Below are 24,145 nucleotides of genomic sequence, written 5' to 3' on the forward strand. Positions count from 1 at the left end.
CTAGTCTGCCTGTGTTTGTACTACTGCTTGTTATTATCGTCTTGATTCTCTGCTGCCTGCCTTTTGACCTTGATCTATTCCTGGAATACACCTTTTCATTGTTTTCTGCCTGCCTCGACCCTCTGCCTGTTTTGTGACCACGATTATTGGATTTGCCTACGTTGCTGTATATTTTGGATACTGACCTCTGCCTGTTGTATATTCTCTGTGACCTTACAAGTAAAGCTGCAAATGAATCTACCTTCTGGTTCACCTGAATCTGTTACATTACCACCGAAACTGATTAGCAAGTAGCAAATTATGGTTCATGGTTGTGATGTAAACTAAAAGCTATTGGTTATTTTGGAAAAAAAAAGAAAAGAAAAAAGGGATGAGGCCTTTTATATGTCCCACCCACACTTTGTTTAAATAGGAAATACATCAACACAGGACAGAAATCTGTGCTGAGTGTGCCTGTTAAGTGATTTCATGGGGTCTATAATGTTATGCTAAATTATTTTGAGCTAAGGCCTCAGTGGCATGTTGTAGCACTTTCGTTAGGATTTAATCTGCTTAGATGTACCTCTCTCTGTGATGTCATTGCTGACGGTTCCCCGGGATAGAAGTTGATTCTGAAGACACTCGATTTCAGCATCTTTTGTAGCAAGCAGCGGCTGGAGTTTGGCAATCTCCGCCTGCAAAACGGAAATACTTCAGCAGGTAAGTAGCCTTGAGAACACAGTGAAAATATCTTCTGCCTAGACAATAAACATTTCATCCATACAGAAAATAGATTAACATGGATCACATTTTCATGCGATCACATTAATGTTTTTTGGGAAACTGGAGAGTCTGACATTGACAACACAAATGCAACAGATCCAGGTTGAGCACAGGATAGAATTGTTGATGTTGTGGTTGCATATGAGGACTAATCTTTGCTAAATGGCTCCTTTTTTACTCTAAATCTCCACTTTAAGTTTCACTTTCAGATGTGAAAGTGAAACCAAACAGGTACAACATGTGACTTTCAGATGTAAAAGTGAATGTGGAGATTTAGAGTTAAATTTGGATCTTTTTCTTACCCACACCAGTTATATCGCTTCTGAAGATATAGATTTAACCACTGGAGATTTATGGATTATTCTATGTTTCCTTTATGAGATTTTTTGGAGCTACAAAGTTATGGTCACCATTCACTTGCATTGTATGGACCTACAGAGCTGAGATAGTCTATTAAAAATCTTAATTTGTGTTCTACTGAAGAAAGAAAGTCATATACATCTGGGATGGCATGAGCGTGAGTACATGATGATGGTCAGTGAGGAGGCGCTATATGGCAAGCCATTTTAACACTTAAAACACTGAAGTCCCTGGATGCATAAGTTAGGCATATGTGGTATCATTTGAAAGCTTAAAATCTGAACTTTTCAGAGATCCCCATCACTTTTGCTTTAGTTACATAAAATAACAAAATAAGGCCTGAAATTATTTGTGTCGCAAATTGGCCCCACCTAGAGGTTATGTTGTAGAAATTTAAAACAATTAATAGAAAAGTCCTTCACATAGCCCTTAAATAGACAAGTTATATATCAAATGAAAGCTCAGGAAGGTGACTGTACAGTTTATAATTGCCATAATACCACAGTTTGAATTATTTTCAAAAATATCACAAAGTGAAATTTTATTTTGGTAAGGCATAAAATGCAAACGTCTCTTTTCTGTGCTGACCACTGATCTGTAAGCCCCAAATAGCCTCAAACTTCATATTAAATCTTACCTTGGGTTGTTAGCTTTAAAATGAGCTAATGAAATTACTTGTTTGTTAGCTTGCTTGGATGAATAATCCAATGATGTATCAAAAACATTCTGAACAAAATATGAAGTCTGTACAAAAAGTATGAGAAACAAATCATCAGCAAAATAGGTTGCCATCTATAGAATATGAAATGTTACATGTCATTGTAAAGCTGTGATTCTCTACTTTCCAATGACTCCCAGACTGGGCTTTAAGACAACTCAGAAGCCAAGATATTCAACAAAACAGTGTGGAAGCTCTTATCACTTCAAAAAAGACTTGTTGTCTATGGGTGAGGACTAAAATGCGTTAGAACACCACCTACATTTCAGATCAGTATAATGTGATGGAAGGTGATAGAGGAAAATTATTAAGTTTATCATAAAATTGTAAACATATACAATGCTGTTTATTAATTATTGCAATAATTTCTTCAAATATACTGGGTTATCTGTAAAATGAGACAATTTTTATTATATTAGTCCACTGTAAGTGTGAACAGGGAGTTTTTAAATTTTAATGTGAAAAATTTCACGCGGCAGCCCAAAAATCATGCAGAGTATAAGACAAATTTTATAGTTAACAACTTTATGAATTTTACATGTAGCATATTGTTACCATTAAGACAACACCACAAAAATGCAGCTAAAACTTTGAAGTAATTTGCCTGAATAACTTTATCCAGATACACTGGAATTATAGCAAGCTAACAGGTTGAAAACTGGCACATAATGATTTATATTTAGCTGAATGAACCATGTCCAATTGAACAACATTTCTTTCCACAACATAGCTAGCTAGCTAAATCAAGATAATAGACTTAAGATTAGCATGTCTTGCATTAGAGTGTCCTAACAGTGTGTGTTCTTGAATCTTTAATGTCATGACTTTGTTCACACCCAGGGTCAGTTCCAAAACCTTGTGAGTTGCCTCCGGAGATGGCATTTTAATGCATTATAGGTGCGATCCCGACATAACTGTTCCAAACGGTAGGTACCTTAATTATGCGACTCCTAAAACTTCAATTTTTTGCCAAATTCTAAGATACCATTTTATGTATCCTTTCTCCACAAGGCAATCTCGGAATGCATTGTGATGAGCTATGTAAAAAAGAAATCCAATACAGTGGATGAAGTGAGAGAAATTTTGATTATAAATATACTTATCATCCATTCAATCCTGAGTAGTATCGATAAAAACAATTTAAACTGATAGAAAACTGACTGTTTTACCCAAAATATGTGTGTACTATGTTTATTTTTTCTCATTAGAGTATCGTGTCACGCCTCTGGCATCATCTGTATTGCAAGCAATTGTAAGTCGAGTCTTCCGTAAGCTGTGGGTGAAGAGCGCTATTTGAATGTAGAGCATTCCAAATCACATTGAGGCCCCATTTCAGTTAGGATGCTGCCACAGAAGCAAGGACTCACCAAGACAGCTCATTAGGTTTTGGAACAGACCTATAGCATCAATATTGATGCTTTAACGATAAAAGTATTTCAGTTCTGAAATTAAAACGTTTGGACAATGGATCCTGTTCACACATGACATGAAACTGGAAATTGCATTTAAATTCATGGCAAAGACTGTATGTTTGAAAGTCCCTTATTACAGATAAGCTGCGAAGGGCATCCCCACCAATACAAAAAGACAAGGGTTAGTGGGCAGTAATGGGCCCCAATGGACATTAAAGGTGTCATGAATTGGATTTTTATTTTATTTTATAATGTTCCTTGAGGTCCATTTATAATGTTAGTGTGATTTTTTCATTAAAAGTAGTCATAATTTAGGAATAATTGGTCATTTTCTATCCAGTTTTTGTGCCTCTGCTTCAAATGCTCTGTTTTTTGGGGCGTGTGTTCTTGAAGACTTCAGTGTAAACGCCCACTGCTGTGATTGGGTAACATCTTTGCATGTGGATAAGTGTAAACGCCCCCGCCATTACGCATACGTGGGGTTGTTTTGAAAACTTCGGATGGTTAAAAAAATGACAACCGGAGGAATTCATCCATACAGGTTTGAGCCAGAGTCTGATCCCGAATTAACCCCCTCCACAAACACCATGGATACTGCAGTCTGTGACAGCATGGTAAGTAATCACTGTAATTTACTTGTCTATTTGTGTAATAGGTATTACTTTTATTCTTGTTTAAACCAAGACGTGACACAACGGTGTGTATCTTGTTACATAGTTGGGGCATTTTCCAACGGTGAAACATTTCCACGTTTTACAAATGCTGAGTAACACATGACAGTACCAAATAAAGTGTAAATACATGGTGCTATCATGTTTATAACTGTGAAAGGATACACTTACTATGCAACATGTAAACGTATACAGGATACATTCACCAGTGTTTGTCGCACTGTCGTTTGTCATATAATCATCTTTCATCATATATTCAGTGTAGTGACAAAAGCATATGTTGTTTATTACAATGAGTCATGTTTTCATTAAAAAGGAAAGAGATTGTCTAAATATATTGATATCAATACTCTTTAGGTGCATCTGTGGCAATTGTGCCATCATGCCAACAGAACAAGAAAATATATGCTGCTTAGAGATCCCTGTGCATTAAAACTAATCTAAAATCACTAGGATCAAATCAAATACTCAGTACACATCTAACAGTCTGTAACATACGAAGCAAAACAATTAACATGGTTACTCACATTTGTTTGTTGCGACATCACTGTCGGGTCCAATATAGCTGGCACTGCATCAACTTTTAATTTAAGTCTCTCTGCAATGCCTGCTTTGAACTATGTCTTGTTTGTGAAAGAATCATCAGTAAAATGAAGCGAGCAAACAAACACGTTCTTACCGATGCGATCCGGGACATCATTAAAAATAAACGTCAGCCACTCTTTCTTTATGTTGGGATCCTTGGGAAGCAAATGCAAGAGATCTAGTTTCCCACAACCTGGCACTGCAACATCTTGACATCTTCATGGCCATTGTGACACCTCCTGTTGCTCCAAAAATAATCTCACCTCTCTAACCGCAAGACTGGTGGGTGGGCCTAAGCAGTGTCGACGATAAAGTAGGCGTTGATCTGTTTATGCAGAGGCTGGCCTGTGCTGATGTAATACCTCACTATGACATATTAGTGAGGAGGAAGTAGAGAACAAGCCATTTTGGCACCTTGGTTTCAATAAAGCCTTTTTTTGGACTAACAAAGAAGTTTTCAGTTCTGAAATTTACAGTTTGTTTTTATAGTGCTATGAACTCTTATATGTCAAGATATCATGGAAAGTTTGATTTTCCAGTTCATGACCCCTATAAGTGTTTTTATAGTTTTTCTCTACAGCATACAGAAAAGAACCAGGCATATCCGTATACTGTAATGATGTCTACAAAAAGGATTTCTGTATGGACATGGTGAGCTAGTCTGTTTATATTCCCATGTTGAACTACTCAACCCAGGCTCCCTTGAAGACAGGCAGACCAGACAATCTGCCGGAGGATGAAATCAAATGAAACGAACACTCAAACACACAAACATACACATGCTTCTTCCACTGATGAGCACAAGGGTCAAACACAGATGGATGACCTTCAACAGCCCATCCCCTCATACGTTGCTCCCTACACTGTTTGCTTCGACACAACTCACGGTGGAAAAGATTGCCACTGGACCATGTCGAGCACTAGAGAGCAACCATGGTGATGCAAGAACTGTTTAAAGATACGGGGCATTGTGAAAAAACAACAACGTTGTACGAACATTTTGTACATGTTGACTTGGTCAACAACATCACAAATAACACGGATCAGCAATTGACTGAGTGCTGATCAATTACCTAACACAAAACATATCCAAATGAAAGAAAGAGCAAGGCACACAGGGGAGTAGAAGAAGGTAAAACAACCAAAGGAATGGACATTTTCATGGAACTACAACAAAACATAGGCCCTGTCCCAAATGGTGCACTTCATTTGGCCTTTGCTTGCATGTCTATGAAGTCTAGATCACAGGGTGTCCCATTTAATTATAGGTTTCAGAAGAGTGCTTACAAGCGCCCCCTTTGTGGTCAGTATACGTCCTTGATGCACTCTTTTCCTGAGCCTACAAACTTGTGGAAGCTCACATTGAAAAGAATGCATTAGATCAGTTGGGAGGGTGAAGAAAGAGCAGAGTCAGTTCAAAATCTAGCCAGAATACAGCAAAATTCAAAAGCACGTCCGGACCTGCCTGAATTCTACAATGTAAGTCCAGAGCAGAGGTTGGTTTTGATTTATCACCAAAAGTATTGTGGCTTCAGCTCCGTCCAAAATTATTCACTTGATGTGGACTTGCAGCGTTGTGGTCTTCACTTGCAAATTTCCATGAAGTCCACAAGACCACTGAGTGTCCCATTTGTCATTTTATGGTTAACGAGTGTGCTCATAGGCGCCCCAATGTGCTCTTTTATGATGCCTATGCTGGTGCAGAGTTCACAGGGTCTACTACTACTAAAGCACAAAACGCGTGTCATAAATTTCGTCAGCAGCAAAGTCCGTGAGGCAGCCCAATTTTTCTCGCAGACATCCGTGTCTGTGCACATCGTCAGCGTATGCGGCTGGAGTTGACTGTACTAAAGAGTCAAAGCGTGCATGCGTTGAAAGCGTCCATGCTGGCTCACAGTCAAAAGAGTATATTTAAAAGGCTAGAGTGCTTGACATGCACGACACATAATTGCATGTGGAAAAACAAGGTATATCCTAGCCTTAACAATCCAAAAAATGCAACATTACATCACCAAAGTGTGGACCACAAGGGCTAAGGGCGCCATTTGGAACTGGACCATCATAGCCCTCTCCTTTGTGTCATACAACTTACAGAGGTCAACTAGGGATAATGAGTGGGAGCAAGGTTAAGAACCTGAGCTGTCCGACAGCGCTCCTCCCAATGCTGTCGCTCTACCTGAGTGTGCTCGACCGTGAGCTTCAGAGCAGAAAGCTTGGTCAGGAGTGACTGGTAACAGACATGGAGGGAATAGGTGATAGAGAGCTGGAGAAAGAGAAATCCAGAGGGACGTTTGTTATGCTGAGAGTCTGTGAGAAGATGGACACCAGTTAATATATACTTAGAGGAGATATGGGATATAGGAATAGCAAGACGTTTTAAGCAAGAAGTTTAAGAGTTTGCATTTAGCCAAGCTAAAAAAATAAATAACTGTTGGTAAATGCTGAAGAGAATGGGGTAGTTGGATAACATTTTAAAGATGTAATCAGAATTAAAGTTTTGTGGCTTTTAGTCCATTTCTGTTAGCATTGAGGTCATCTATATACTAATGTAATCCTAAATGTTGAAAATGTTAGTTTAAGCAGATAAACACATACAAAATTTACAGTCTTTCTATTCCAGGAAAACAGACCAAAAATCTGGCACTGCACAAAATTTTGTCCAATCAAAAACAGTTCCTGTGTCAATAGGATATACAGTATGTCAACACAGTAATGAAAACTGCACTCATCAAGTGATTTAAAGCAGTACCATGAGAGCCCCAATAATTAGTTCCAAGCCTAATAAGTAAGTATTTAATCTTTTTGAGAGGTCATTTGAAATATACAATACCTTTGTGGCTTTGAGTTTCCTCTCATATTGTGATTTCTCCCCTTCCAGTTCATCAACTTTGCTCTTAAGAATGTGAAGCTCTTGCAGCAATGCCTGATCAACAAACAATTATACAGAACAGCGATTACAAATATAACCTTCCATTCTTGCAATAGTACATGAACAAATTAAACTTTTATTCTGTAACTATCATGTCAACTATTGTATTTTTCATGTTTACATAGACACACAAAGCATAAGGTCATTCTGAACAATATACAAAAGGAAATTCAAGGAAAAGGGTTTAAATGGATCCATAAATGTCAGTTCCCACAAAACCGTGCAGTTAAAATATGAAAAAAACTTTCCTGGAAATCCATTTTGGTTTCTTAAAATAATGCATTTGCTCCTTAAAAAGTTATAAAATAGATCAAGAAATAAATATTTAATAGCAAAGTCAAAGGGTCACCACTACACCCAAAACCCACTGGAAGCTCTCTAGAACTAATCAGCAATCGTAAGCGTTAGTGAACTTCCATCATGCAGGTAAACACCCAAAATAAGTTAGGACATTCTGTTAAAAACCAATGGTAGAATACAAGAACACACTGCGAACACCAGCAACCATGAAATTCCCACAGCGGAGCTTGCAGACAAACCGATTTCACTGCAGGGAGAGATAGTTAGTAATAATTCCTGTTGGAGTCTCCAAAAGTTAGAGGGGAAATGGTTAAAAGACAAAAAATGGGGAGTCTTAAAGTAAATCCACCACGTAAGGAGGATCTGCCTACATTCTCTCCTCCGCTTCTACAGCGGCAGCAACATTCCTCAGTGTCCGAAGCACCAAGGCCCACATCAGGGCTCTGGTCATGAGCCTCGCGTGTGGCACTGTCTCCCTGGCTCTCAAGGGCCCGCTGCTCCTGAATGCGATTGCTGATTTCCTCCTGGAATTTACACATCTGTTCCTGTAGCTCACTAATTAGATTAACCACACTCTGAGAGAACAGAAATAAACAAAGCAAAAAAAAAAAAAAAAAAAGAGAAAATCAGATTTGGAAACACAATTAAGACAGGGCTTAAAAATAAGGATTTTGTTTTAAAACCCTAAAAAGGCTGTAAAAATGACAATTTAAACAACTTTACAGCTCAAATAATACACAAATTTTAACAGAAGAATGTAAGTGCTTTTATAAAATTTTAAGCTTCACATTTCTCCATTTAAACTCTCCAAAAACTGCCTCATTGTAACCTCGATTTTTGCTTTTTTTTAAAGAAAAGGAGGGACGAGTCGAAATAAATTTTTGTGGTAATCAACATTATGCCACAAATGCTGTCGATTGAGCTTAACTTTTATTGAACACGGAATATTCCTTTAAGAATTATTTCTGCAGTGTAATATATCACATATATCAAATGTTTCCATTTGCAAGGCATACAAACACATGTACATGACCATCAAATATAAGATTTAGTGACAAAGCAGCACTGGCCTAATAACACTTTAACAATGGCCCTGAGACCACTGGGCCATTCATACGGTTGATTCCTGAATGAATAGACATAATGGTCAAATTATAAATCCTTGTTTTCTGAACAGACAAATTCATTGTTTGGCCCTGTACAATTTTATTGGAGTCAGCTTAAGTATTTAAATGCCACATGTCCACTCAAGAGGTGTATTTCCACATGTTGTCAGCATTAAATCTGAGTGTGGGTCCTATGCTTCAACTATATGTTTTAGTCTTGAAACAAATTTCCTTTGGTGTAAATGACAAAGACTCCAAGAGGTGAAGGGGGCTGCATTGTGGCCCATTTCTGTCAGTATAAATAAGTTACTGACCTATTTAGCAATTTAAAGATGGGTCTATGTGAGGACAAGCTTGTCTGGGGTTCAATATACTATATTTCAAAGATTTAAATACAAGGACTAGTGATTCAAAACAAATGTTTCTCAGAAAAATCTGTACCTAATCTGAACTAGAGACCGATTATAGTACTACGTGTTGATTATAAAATCTTACTTGATCTGCAATGAACATGTTAATGTTAAGTCTGTTTTCCACTTGTAAACAAGTGAAGGATTAGTCAGGCTAATCGTAGCCATACTGTCAGAAACGTAAAGGCTGTCAGCCAGAGGAAGTTTCATATGAATGAATATCAATGATATTCCCTGTTGATACTAAAGCTTATGATAAGGTGCACGTTCCGCACATACAGTATATTTAGCTGTGTTCAGAGATTTGTGAGTAGGGGGATGTCTGTGGTGAAAATGTTTGTGCCTGTGGTATGTTCAAAATGAATGTCTGCCATTCCGTTCTGTTGAATGGAGCCTTGCAGCTGTCACACTTGAGGCCAGTGTTTGTTGATGCAACAAATGGCAAAGTGGAATCAGTTACCACAGTACCAAGACTGCGTGGTGTAATGCTATTAGCTACATGGATTTTGGGGAAAAATGGAAGACAGGATGATTTACGATACTGAGTCATCACTCAGCAAACTACAACCTACAAACCCAAAAGAGTGTAAATAATTCTTGTTTTGCCTATAGTAAAATTACAGAAATTTTCAGGAATGATAACTGGTCACTGAATACTTTCACACACACTTGTCAACTGCAAAATTTACAAAGTACATTTGTGCACAAGTTATTCTGTTAAAAAAGCTATCTTCACAAAACTAGTGTCATGATGGTCGAATTTGTATGGTTAAACCCTCTCAAACATAAAGCACTGCCGATAAACAAACATATTAAGATGAACATATAAAGCAGTTGCGTTTTTAGAGCATCTAGGCCATGAGCATTGCGGTTTTATGATGATGTCAGGTTAAAAATAGTCCAACTTTTAAAAATGTGTCTTGAGACCCCTTCATTCTGTTCAAATCTGTTGCACTACATCTAGCTGTTTTTGAATGCAAGAACGCGTCTTATGTAAACGCATCAGGGCTTCCTTAAAACCCATTAGTCACCTAGCCCTTCAGGCAACCCACCAACTAATACATTTTTTAAATATTTAGAAAAATAGTTTTGCAGATCCCTTTTCAAAACACAGAAATATTAAATATTAAATATATGTACCCTGTACCTTCTAAAAGTGAATGACACCCATTGTCGATTCGTGTTAAAAACCGCTTGTGAGTTGTGTGCAGTTGAATGCTGGTCAAGACCTCTACAGCAGTAAGCACTTCTGGCGTATTTCATTTCACATTCATCAAGATGTCTGTCACTGTCTCCCATTTAGGCCCAACTCATGCTTTTGTGTCTCTACCAATTAACATCTTCCCTTATCAGAGTATTGCCTTTTTGGCACTGGGAACATTTGTGGGACATTGGTTTTGAATGTGTATGTGTAATTGTGTGCGTGTTTACATCTGTAAATCATGCTTCTTTAAACTCACTGTCAGTGTGGAAAGGCTAAGTCTGCCTGATAGCCCAGCTCAAATGAATGATGTACATTAGATATAACAATGAGATGGATGGGCTCACTGTCTACTTCCTTCCCTTGTTTTTGTGTCCTTGGTATACCTGTCTGAAACTTAACACTAAACGATACAGATATATACAGACAGCCACCATTTTGAAAGGTCAGAAATTAAAGAAATGAAAATGCCCCCAAAAAAATGTATATATATATATATATATATATATATATATACACTGCATGCCCAATTATTAGGCAAGTGAGTATTCTGATCTTATCATTATTTCCATGCACATTTTCCAACTCCAAACCATATAAACTTGAATGCTTATTGGATTCAATCATTCAATCATTTTCAGGTGGTATGTATTTGTGTAATGAGGGAGGGTGTGGCGAAAGTGACTAACACCTTATATCAAGGTGTGCATGATTATTAGGCAGCTTCAATACCTCATTACCTCAAGAGATTTAACTGACACTGAAAAGTCAAATACTGTAAAATGCCTTTCAGACGGATGCAACACTCTTGAAATAGCTAAACTATTGAGGTGTGACCACCGGACAATCAAACATTTTGTTGCGAATAGTCAACTGGGGCACAAAAATGCATGGAGAAGAAAAGGTGCAAATTAACTGCAAAAGACTTGAGAAGAATTAAACGTGAAGCTACCAGGAACCCATTATCCTCCAATGCTACCATATTCCAGCACCGCAACCTACCTGGAATGTCCAGAAGTACAAGGTGCCAAGTGCTCAGAGACATGGCCAAGGTCAAGAAGGCTGAAACACGACCATGACTGAATATATTCACAAGTTGAAGCGTCAAGATTGGGCAAAGAAATACATGAAGACAGATTTTTCAAAGGTTTTATGGACAGATGAAATGAGAGTGACTCTTGATGGACCAGATGGATGGGCCCGTGGCTGGATCACTAATGGACACAGGGCACCACTTCGAGTCAGGTGCCAGCAAGGTGAAGGAGGGGTACTGGTATGGGCTGCTATCATTAAGGATGAGGTAGTTGGACCTTTTCGAGTTGAAGATGGACTGAAACTCAACTCTCAAACCTACTGTCAGTTTCTGGAAAGTACTTTCTTCAAGCAGTGGTACAAGAAGAAGTCCTCAGCATTCAAGAAGGCCATGATCTTTATGCAGGACAATGCTCCATCACATGCATCCATGTACTCCACTGCTTGGCTAGCCAGCAAGGGCCTCAAAGATGCCCAAATAATGACTTGGCCCCCTTCCTCACCTGACTTAAATCCAACTTGTGGGCCCTTCTCAAATGTGAGATTTACAGTGAGGGAAGACAATACACCTCTTTGAACAGCATTTGAAAGGCTGTGGTTGCTAATTCAGTGAAAGTTGATCGTGAACAGATCAAGAAACTGACAGACTCCATGGATGGAAGGCTCATGGCAGTTATTGAAAAGAAGGGTGGTTATACTGGTCACTGAATATTTTTAAAAGGCCAAAAATGTTATTTAATTGTCATTTTGTGTTACTTATTTGTTGCACCTACTCTTTAAAATTGAGAATAAACAACTGAGTTGGGAGAAATTCTTTTTGTAATTTAGTTGCCTAATAATTGTGCACACTTATATATTCCCCTGAGAAAGACAAAACTCACTTTTTCTTTGTTAAACATTCAGGTTTGAGGTTCAATAACATTTTGGATTGACTGAGAGCATTGTGTTTGTTCAACAATAAAATTAATCCTGAGGAATACAATTTGCCTAATAATTCAAAACGCAGTGTGTATATATATATATATATATATATATATATATATATATATATATATATATATACACATACAGTACTGTGCAAAAGTTTTAGGCACTTGTGAAAAATGTTGCATAGTGAGTATGTCTTCAAAAGTAATGGCATAAATAGTTTTCATTTATCAATTAACATCATACAAAGTCCAGTAAACATAAAAAAAGCTAAATCAATATTGGTGTGGCCACCTTTGCCTTTAAAACAGTCCCAATTCTCCTCGGTACACCTGGACACAGTTTTTCTTGGTTGTTGGCAGATAGGATGTTCCAAGCTTCTTGGAGAATTCACCACAGTTCTTCAATCTATTTTGGCTGTCTCAATTGCTTCTATCTCTTCATGTAATCCCAGACTGACACGATGTTCAGTAGGGGGGCTCTGTGGGGTCAATGCCATCTCTTGCAGACTGCCCTATTCTCCTATTCTAATCTTTTCTATTTGCAAAAGTATTGTTTGGGAGTCTAAAATGTATTTTTCCTATTGACACACTAAAGCTGAAGATATAAATAATCATCTTATGGCAAATGTTTTTGTGAAACATCTTAAGTGCCTAAAACTTTTGCACAGTACTGTATATATATATATATATATATATATATATATATATATATATATATATATATATATACACAGTATACATATAGTCCTATTCTAGACATAGCTTTACATATTACTGCATAAAATATGAGATGATGTTAATTGAATTTGATAGGTAACAGCCTTATTATCTAATTAGCAATTACTCAGATTAAGAATGTATTTTAGCAAACTGATTACACTGAAGTATTTGTCTTAAAAGAAATGATACAAAAAAAAAAAAAAAATGTAAATGGTTAAAAAACATATGCACATTTTTCATTAGCTGATGAAATATTTTAGAGCTGAGTATAACTAGAAAAAATATATATTAGCTAATAACATTTCCAAGACTTCTAGGCCTGGACAACACAACTTGAATTCACTTGGAACCCTGTCCACTTCCATCGGTCAGTGTTTGGGAAAATACTTTAAAAAAGGAACGTTCCCATTTTTAGCTTGTCACAGCAAGCCAGACATTTAGCCAGTTTCAAGAATAAAGCTAAGGACAGATGCTCCTTTAAAGTTTTATGGTGTTTATCTGAGGCTCTGTTTGGTCTGAGTATTTGCTCTGCACTGTGTGCTTTAGGGGCTTAAAAGCCCCCTGGGAACCTGATAAGTAATTAGGTGTTAAGATGAGATAAATTAACAATATCTACATAAACGCAACACAAACATGCCAACATGACTTCCCATTTCCTCATAATGTTTCCATACGTCAAAAGGAAACATCAGATGAAATATCAGCTGAAAACCTTTAAACTGAGATCAACGTGTTTACTGAGCTTGTATTTCAAAGGGCATTCTTGGTAACCACCAACAGTAATATTCTAGACAAAATATGATTTTCTTCAGCAGAACCACACACATTCCTATTAATATACTGTATCTCGAAAATGATTAAACTGCAGAAACACTGACATGGCTGCTTTTTGTGTGTGTGGCTTCAACTGAATTAGAGCCAACAGGTGGACTACAGACAGAGACATACTCAAAAAGACACATAAAAAAACATCAAACAGTCAACCACAATCAATCAACTTGAGCTGCAAGAACTAATTGATAAAAATAAAATAAAAAAAACAATAGAGGAAAATTATTGACAATAAATGACATTATTGACTATTATTTGGGTTTGTTTTATTGCCTTCAGTTAGCACATTGTTTGAGGAAAAGCATCGGACATGTGGAATAACATGTTTCCAATAAAATACTGAAAATAAAATTGGGCTATTTTGTCCAATTAATCAAACAAATAAGCGACAAATTAATCAATCATCAATATAGTGGTACTTGTAGCATAAGAGTCCACAATTTTGTTACTCAGCGCATCCAAATCAGTATTACACATTTTCAACAGAATTATAAATATAGGGACAAGGGAAAAAAATTTAACTGTGTAGAAAATAATAACAGCTGTCAGTTGATGCAAGACAGATCCTAAAAGGAGAGGAAGTACTGTAAACAGACGTTAACACCCAAAGCCAAAGGATTAAACCATTATAAATTAAAGCACTAGAATAATGTTGTTATTATTCTAGTAATATCTCATGGATGAACCCTTTGGCCTCTATGAGCTGAAAGACTGATACTGTACCTCAGCCTTATTATGTTTGTCCTCTTCATCTCTGTAGTTGTGTTCCTCCTCCATACCGACCAGCTTGAGTTTCAGATATGAAACTTCATCCATCAGTTCCAGTTTCTGCGTCTCCAGTGAAGTTCGGCTGAGGAGCTCCTAAACCACACACGTTAGTGAACACATGTTGGCACACAAACACACACAGAGTTGTACTGTATACAGTAACAATTACACAGCACACAGTCAGCTCCTCGCTGATCCAATGGGCAACAATTTGGCCAAAGCTAAGCGCCACTAAATATACTTGTGCTATTTTTACTTCCTCTGCCTCTCCAGTGTGTGTATGAATGTGTGTGTGAGATAGAGGAAGTCATGGTGGTGGCGGTGGGCCAAAAGAGGAAAACTTTGTTTCTCACCATTCCTGATACGGAGGGCTAAATTCAGCAGAGCTCTGGGAACCTACACTAAACAGTGTTTAAAATCCCCCAAAAGTCAAAAATGTTTTATCCACAATATTATCCTTTCAAAAAAGTACTGTAGTGGTATTATGGTACAGAGATGGTATCATATGGTAATACTGTGGCACTCTGATAAATACTATGGTGCCGAATGATTACCATATTCATAAATTGTGGTATTACCATGGTATATGTAAAAAACCAAAAAACAGTAACACAGTATTGCATTGTAGGTATTTTTTTTTTTTTATATATTCTATTATTCACACTTCACAACTTAAAGGAATATATTTATAGTACATAATTTACTAAACTAATTTATTTCTTATGGGAAACACAAAGGAAGTTTTTTAAAAAAAATAATATCTCAACCCTTTTACGCAACAGAATGAACTTTTCTCACACAGTAGTTTTCATGAACGCGCAAAAGACGTCAAGATTTTCACTGAAACATTACAAGCTAAATTTCAGGTTGTTACTCACCAAAACCATCATATGCCTTCAGAAGACTTGGAATGTGATGCACAAATTGACTACTTTTATGATATACTTGGGTCCTTTTTAAGCTTTAATGGGATAGTTCACCCAAATTTGCTCATCATTTACTCACTCTCATGATATCCCAGGTGTGTATGACTTTCTTTCTTCAGGAGAACACATTTGAAGAAAAACCGAAACATATCTTAGCTCAGTAGGTCCTTAAAATGCAAGTGGATGGTGATCAGACTTATGAGGCTCCAAAAAGAACAGACAGTCAGCATAAACATCATCCATACAACACCAGCTGTTATGTTAATGTCTTCTAAAGCTTCATGATCGCTTTTGGTGCGAAAAAAAAAAATCAATATTTAAGTACTTTTTAACTATAAACCACTGCTTACGGTCTGCAGCAGTATAAGCATTCACAAAAGCGCTGGGTTCATGTGGTCTTTCATGTGACTAATTCGCGTTGGCATGTTACAGATATAATCTCATGTTTTCCTCTCGTTTGTGACATCCAAGATAAGCACACAAATGCACCATTGTGAGTAAACAAACAGATACAAATACAGATCTAAACCAAAACCAACGAAGCTTCTTTATAGCATTCCTCCTAATCAGTTGTAAACAGCGCTGCCCTTCACACGGTGGCATGTGCGTCAGTTCTCGCATGACCATGCCAATGCGATTATGTTACACGCGCATACTGCTGCTGACCGGAAACTATGCTTATAGTTAAAAAGTACCAAAAAAAAAGTACAAAAATGATCATGTCCCTTTAGAAGACATTAATTCTGGAGCTTCAAAAGTCTGATCACTATCCACTTGCATTTTAAGGACCTACTGAGCAGAGATATTTTTGTATTTTTCTTCAAATGTGTTCTGCTGAAGAAAGTCACCTTGGATGGCATGAGGGTGAGTAAATTATGAAAGAATTTTCATTTTTGGGTGAACTAACCCTTCAAATCTATTGCCATTGCACTGAAAAGACTGGCCGAGGTATTCACTGAAAAATCTTCTTTTGTGTTTTGCATAAAAAGTAAGTCATACTAGTTTGAAACAACATGAGGGTAAATTACGCCAAAATTTTCATTTTTGGGCGAACTAACCTTTTAATTAGTTATTGACTCTACAATATTGAGTCTTCCGATAAATAGTTTCATTTGTTCATTCACTTGACCATCAGAAAACAACGGTGCTCACAGTAAAGTAATTACTGTTGCATTCAAAATGCATTTTATGTTTGTGTTGTTAAGTGTGATTATTTAATTATTAGAAAATGCAAAAAAAAAATAATAAAAAAAAATCAGCAGATTCAATCTGGGCCTAATTTTTAAACATTACATTAAACTGAATTTCCCCCAAACACACTAACTTAAGATTTCAAAACTGCAATCCCCCTTCCTATTCCACATTATGACTTCCCCTTTTTAGTTTCTAAACCACAACACAAAAGATCTATTACATTTACATTTATTCATTTGGCAGAAGCGACTTACAAGACAGGAAAAACATAAGCGAATCATCTTAGGAGACAGTGGTATGAAAAGTGCTGTATTACAAAGTATCACTAGCATCAAAATAGTATTCAAAACAGAATAAAGTGCAACAGAATTTTTTTTTTTTTTTAATGACTGGTTAAGTGCTCATGGAAAAGATGTGTTTTTAGTCGTTTTTTGAAGACAGAGAGTGAGTCAGCTTCACGGTTGGAGTTGGGAAGGTCGTTCCACCAACGTGGTACGATGAAGCTGAAAGTCCGGGAAAGTGTTTTGGTGCCTCTTTGTGTTGGTACAACAAAGCGACGTTCCTTAGCCGACCGCAGGCTTCTAGTGGGTGCGTAGCTCTGCATAAATGATTTTAGGTATGCTGGAGCAGACCCAGTGACTGTTCTGTGTGCCAGCATCTATGTCACTCTAATCAGACAGCTCTTACAATAACAACAGACCAAAGAAAGACACTTGAAGTGTCTACTTCTCTGAGTTTGTATTAAGGTGAATTTTAGATTGTCAATTGATTTATCTAGCATGCCAGAATGTTGTACGATAAGCAATGAATGTGGGTGCAACGTAAGGTTCCCTGGTGAAGTCGTGATCTCTTGGTTCTGTAAAGCAAAGCGGATATGAGTCACCCAACCCTAATGTCATAGTCCAGGCCATTCAATAGACTAGAAGGTTATCTACCATAACAACATACAGTATAGTTTTAAAAACTACAAAACATCAATACTCAATCAATACGTTTATATGCACAGTTATAATCAAGCTACAGATGGTTTTTGCATAGTCAAGCTACAGACTTTTTTTGTCTGTCCAAGTATACATTACACAATGCGTAATCAACTATTTGAAGGAAGGTCGCCTGCTGAGAACAACGCTGAGTCCATTTGTGGTCCGATTAACACAGGGGCGTAGATTCCGCCCGTAAAATGTATTGACCATTGGGACATTAGTGATACATCAAAAACTGCAAAAATGTTTTTTAAATTGAAGCTAGGAGCCAACAAAACCTATGGTATTTTTTAAAAAACTGCTGTGTCTAAGCTGTGAGTTTACTTGTCCCATCAAGCAGGGAAACATAAGGGCTCCTTCTATCTCTCCATCTCTGACATTCAATCATGATATGACTGTTGGCATAGAAGCTCTGTTATGGAATCCTGAACATACACCCAATGAAAGCTCCTACGTGTGGCCACTTCTCACAAATTTGACATTAATTTGTATGGAAAAAGAAGGCAAAAGAAATATTAACTTCAATTGGTATTCCAATACCAATTATATAATTATATACTTTCTATAATAAATTGTACATTTATTAGATTAATTCAATTTACCCAAAACAAACTTTTTAAAAGACTGCCTCCACTTTCAAATGTGCCTGAAGTTAAAAGAAACTTTCCATCTTGTTAATCATATAACCTTTTGTAAACAATGTCCCAGTGACACAAAGCACTTTTTCAGTGCAAATTTGTGAATTTGTTTAAGCAATTACTAAAAAACATGAATTTTTAAATATCCTACAATGTAAACCCACAGAAAAGTAACTATTACTGCGGTTTCTCGAGGCAATGCTTAAGGAACATAGCAGTTTAAAAGACAGTACATCGGAAAACAGTTTCTCCATGCAAATCAAAGAAACAGCTGCCAGTGAACTGTGGCTAAACACAAGCTGGCTCTAGCATGGTTACAGTTCCACCAGTTTAACACAGTTACCATACAACAAACAATACTACATTAAAAAAAACACATTTATCACATTATACTTTTATTACTATACTGAATATTCATCAAACAAACAATTCCACAAAGATAATGTCTTGGTTTGGTCTAGTCAAATGCACTTGGATCTGAAGGTATGTACTAGGTGTAATTATGTTTGAACTGAGTAACCTACAGTCATAAAGCAAGTATACATTGACAACATGCACCAAGACTGAGGAGTCAGTCCAATAGCAAAACCAGCATGAAGAAGAGTCATTCATTATAAACTTCTCTGTCTTCTATTTCCCTGATTTCTATGTAACCTCATGATCTGTTTGGGGTCTGAAAAAACATAGGCCTATTTAACATTGAAATATCAGGTTGATGTGTCATTCTTTTTATACAGTATGTTCTTAAAAGAACTGAACAAAATTTCAACTTGACAACAATCATCACATGTCCGACAGTAAAAATGTTACATTACTTCTGTTTGGGAGGTCTAAGAGATGCCATATAAAACATTGCTAACTGCAATAAATTTGCATGAAATGAAATGAATCCTGCCAGTTGTCAAATAGATTTGTTTTATTATATTTTTCTTCAATGTGTCTTGCTGGGCTCCATTTAACCTCAAACAGAAGCAACATTAGTATATTGGACATTAAATACAGAAAAGTTCAGCTCAAATCAGAATATGAGGATTAAAGACTGAAAATAAAGAGTATGTTCTCTTACCTGTTGGAGCATTTCCTCAGTGGAATTGAGTTTATGGTGGTGTTCTTCCAGAGAACTTTCCAGATCTCTGATCTTTTCTCCTTGAGCTTCAACCTGGTCTGTGAGGACACTCACCTGAAACCAACAGACAACGTTCAGACTAACCTGAAACCTGCTCTCTCCTTTGCTTTCTCTTCCTCCTGCGATTTCTTTTCATGTCCCTCCTACAGGTATGCTAATGACGGTTGCAACACATGACCAACTCCAACGTGCAAACACAGCAGAGGAATATACCTCAAACCTGGACTGCTACGTTAAAAACTGCCATTCTGTAGTGTAGACCGACATGTGAGCAAGTGTTGCAATTGTTTTGAAAGTGCTCTTTTGTTCAAAACCAACTGAAGGACTGCCAACCAGCAGGACAGGTAAAAGGAGAAGGAGTGCACCTTGAAGGCTTAAGGAGCCAATCACGTTTATCAGTGTTTTAGAGCACAAGGCAATCCACCAATCAGAGTGCAAGAGGGGCCGGCAAATGTTGAATGGCAACTTTTGGCCTTTTTTACAAAGCTAAACATCCTGCATTCTTAAAGGTGAAGTGTCTAATTTCTCCATGTTCAAATATTTTCTCCTGTCATAGTTTAATAATAAGTAAGCCATTTGCAGGATGACTTGTGGCGCTTTTTAAACACTGCTCTGTATGAGCGGTCGGACACGTGAAACTCTGGCTTGAACAATGGCGTGAGTTTGGGTGGGACAACCTGTTCATTCAAACAATGGAGGATGGGGGATAAGGACATTTAGGAAACCTTTTTGGAAACAATCATTAGTGCTTGATAAGGCAGACATTACTATTATTATTGCCCTATTTTTAAAAGCCCCTAACCAAAAGAATTAAACTTAGGACATTAAAAAAGGACATTCAAACCGAATAAATGCACATAAAGGTAGCATAAAAGTTAACCATCCAATTCCAGTCGTTTAATCCATGTCTTCAGAAGCAATATGATAGCTGTGGGTAAGAAACAGATAAATATTTAAGTCCTTTTTTTACTATAAATCTCCAGCTTTGACCAGCCCTGATCAGTAGGTGGCGATACGCACGAAGAACACGAATCGCCAAAAAACAAAAGAAGAAGAATTTAAAAGTGAAAGTGGACATTTATAGTAAAAGGGACTTAAATATTGATCTGTTTCTCACCCACACCTATTATATCAGTTCTGAAGATATGGAATTAATCACTGGAGTCTTATGGATTACTTTTATGCTGCCATTATGTGCTTTTTGGAGCTTCAAAGTGCTGGTCACCATTCACTTGCATTGTATGGACCTACAGAGCAGAGATTTTCTTCTAAAAATCTTCATTTGTGTTTCGCAGAAGAAAAAAAGTCATACATATCTGGGATAGCCTGAGGGTGAGTAAATGATGAAAGAACTGCCATTTGTGGGTGAACATTTCCGTTAAAAAGCAACCTAGCAACCACCAGAACACCCTTACAAACATAAAGCAATGTGCTACAACGCACTCTGGACACCTTAGCATTATAACAGTGACTTTTTCTTCAAAAAATCTAGAAATCTAGATATTTTTGCATTTGTTTGGTGCCCTTAGAGGTGCAAAAATTACACATTTCACCTTTAAAGTCTGCGATATGTGGGATTTTTTGTTGCATAAAACATTCCAATGTCTCATACTGCAAGTTGTCAGCAGGTCATAATTTTCATATTTACTGTTAAAATGTAGTGTCAGATTCTGAATAATCTCTGTTAAACACAAACAACCTTGCTGGCTTACAGTAAACGCATGCAGTTGAAAAACAGTCTTAAAGGGATAGTTCACCTAAAAATAAACATTCTGTCATCATTTGCGCACCCATGTGTTGTTCCAAACCTGTATGACTTTTTTTCACCATGGTGTTAGCCTCAGTCACCATTCGCTTTTATTGCATATTTTTTCTATACAATGAAAGTGAATGGTGACTAAAGCAGTCATTCTACCTAATATTTCCTTTTGTGTTCAATGTCATATTGGTTTGGAACAACATGAGGGTGAACAAATGATGACAAAATTTTCATTTTTGGGTGAACGATCCCTTTAATATGATAATGGCTAAACACACACTGTGGTGGCTGCTGTGTGTTGAGTAGCATCAACCCCCTAACCTTTCCATTATGATCGTCTCATAGGTGTGTGACCTACAACTGTCCCATTATGCATGAGACAGGGAAGCTGGAGCACAGAGGTGTCACATGTCTCTTTCCTTCACGGAGACATTATAGTCTCCTGGTTTGACCCTGTGAGGTTTTTACGAGCATGTTGGCTAGTTGTCATCTCATTGTGTTGACATTGAGGTTATTATGTTGAGCTGCTGTATACCATGAAGGCCTGAGAGAAACATCTCACCTGGAGAACCAGAGACTCTTTGTCCCCTTCTAATCTTGACAGCCTTTCCTGATAGGTCTCATTGTTGCTGGAGAACTGGAGGTTAACCTGTGGAGACACACACAATTTATTTTTACAGTATAATATAGCAGGGACTTCCTATGGACATTTTTTTATTAACAGAATTGTTACAATTGTTTAAACAATTGATATGATATGAATTGAATATGATATGATATGATACACATTTTTATTAGAAACAGTATCTGGTAACTGTATCACAACAGCAGTGTTTGTGGGGAAAAAATAGCATATTGAATGTCACATCTTGCTAAACTCAATCATCAGTATCAATGCTTGGGTCTCTGAGGGTTAATTAAGACATTATCTGGTGCCTTTATGCCTTTTTTCCTTATGAGGATTTCTCAAAAGGCCCCAAATTGTAGGTTGTTTCAGCCTGTACTGTCTTTGTGGGAACATTCAGTTCAGATTGAAAAACCTGAGCCACACACAGACAGAAAATGAAAGTAAATGGGGGGATGGCAAGGGAAGGAGCTAACCTGTTTTTCCACTTTTTTAAGAATGAATGGATCGCTGCCAATGGTGGAGTAAACTCAAATAAAGAAAAGTAAACAAATGTCTCAAATGAGTGTTGTTCTAAAGGTATTAAATGGCACATTGGTGTGAAAACGAACAGTTCTAAACAGACAGGTTTGACATCACTTCAATGCACAATAAAAACACAATAAAGGAGCTCATTACAAATGAATGAGGTCATTTGCGTAAGGTATTTAAGTCAAAATAACAATGAAAAAAGAAACTGTTACTCCACTCTAAATGATCCAGTGCTGTCACTTACTTCTGAATGCTACAATAAAGCTGTCTCTTTAGAGCTTACATACAGGTGCCGGTTGCCTGGAGAAGGGCAGAGTTAAAGGGCTAAGCATGTAGGACTCAGGCCTCGGACATGAAGCTTTCACTGCATGGTAATTGCTCAGTTTAGAGCAAGTTTGAACCCAACTTGAGGCCTTCGTTCTTTTAGTCTTAGGGTAACAGGTATGAGAAAGAAGGGTTTGGATGTGACCACATTTTATATTTACCTGAGGAGCCCAAAATTAACTTAAACAGTATTACTAGAAGTTTTGCTATGACAAACAATATTTATGAACCTTTAATTCATTCAAGTGAGTAAATGTGAACATTATTTTGATGTAAGTTCAGGAAACTTAATTTCACTACACTTTACTTAACAGTACATACAAATACTTTTTGGAATGATTGACTTTGCTTTTTTGCCACTTTGCATGCTAATTACTGCCTTGTTGTGGAAGATGGTTAACCAGGTCCACACCAGTTTAATTAAATTCCAAGTGTTCAAAAAAGTAATGAAAATAGGATTTCACTGCAGGTGTTAGCTTAGGCACCACTTTGATTTTAAGCACCAACTAAACCCAATTTTAAAATTTTAGTGTTCATTCTTTATTTATGTATTTTTTTTTAAAGTGAGCTCCCTTAAACTTTAGAGTACTAAGTTCAAACATTGAGATTTATGGTGCTCTAGAGCAGTGGTTCCCAACCCTGATCCTGGAGTACCCCCAACACTGCACATTTTCCCTGCGTTCCAAATGGGAGAAATCACCCTCCGAAGGGCACTTTGAAGGAAAGTTCAAATCAATCATGATAGTCATGCTGTAAGATTGCTTCAAACTGAATTTCCAATAAAAATGACGTAGAAAGTGAGTTCCCGAATGCCTCTATTTTTGAGCCCACACCTTTTAGCCCTCCAAAGCTTTAACAGTGGATGGTAAAGACTATGAAGAATAGGGCATAGAGATGATCACTTCTGAATGGAATGCACCCTTTGTCGCCATTAATTGACACACACAATCCTGCTCATGAAGCCTCTAATAACGGGCTGATGAACTGAATCAGGCCTGTTGGATAAGGGGATGTGCAGTGTTGGGGATACTCCAGTCAGGATCAGGGTTGGGAACTACTGCTTCAAAGCACCAATCCAGTTTATTACCCCACCAGAGAGATGTGTTTATAGCAAGACAACACACAAGCCCGGGAATTTCCCCCTTTTCATGCTCGCAGAACTGAAAAGACCTGAAATGGTTTCAGAGAAACTCTGAAGAAACAACAGTGATCATTATTACCCCACTGACTAAGAATGTATGACATTATTAAGAGTTTTACAGTACAGCCCCTCCCTGTAATACAGTAATACACTCCATTCATCTT

At 37.2% G+C, this 24,145-nt stretch overlaps 1 protein-coding gene across 4 annotated transcripts in view; it reads right to left on the minus strand.

The window, feature by feature from the left end:
- The window catches only part of LOC127437169 (liprin-beta-2-like), an 84,862-nt gene that overhangs the window by 33,917 nt on the left and 26,800 nt on the right, over positions 1–24,145 (minus strand). For all 4 annotated transcript variants that reach the window (XR_007896542.1, XM_051691913.1, XM_051691911.1 and 1 more), the window contains exons 4-9: positions 21,923–22,009; positions 19,542–19,655; positions 14,690–14,827; positions 8,109–8,312; positions 7,339–7,431; positions 563–674 (exon numbers count right to left, since the gene is read on the minus strand). Coding sequence is in view for 3 of the 4 variants with exons in the window: in XM_051691913.1 (XP_051547873.1) it covers positions 563–674; positions 7,339–7,431; positions 8,109–8,312; positions 14,690–14,827; positions 19,542–19,655; positions 21,923–22,009 (748 nt within the window). In the remaining variant the exon portion in view is untranslated. The remainder of the gene's footprint in view (positions 1–562; positions 675–7,338; positions 7,432–8,108; positions 8,313–14,689; positions 14,828–19,541; positions 19,656–21,922; positions 22,010–24,145) is intronic.

Source organism: Myxocyprinus asiaticus, chromosome 48, assembly GCF_019703515.2.
Source record: "Myxocyprinus asiaticus isolate MX2 ecotype Aquarium Trade chromosome 48, UBuf_Myxa_2, whole genome shotgun sequence".
Taxonomy (NCBI): domain Eukaryota; kingdom Metazoa; phylum Chordata; class Actinopteri; order Cypriniformes; family Catostomidae; genus Myxocyprinus; species Myxocyprinus asiaticus.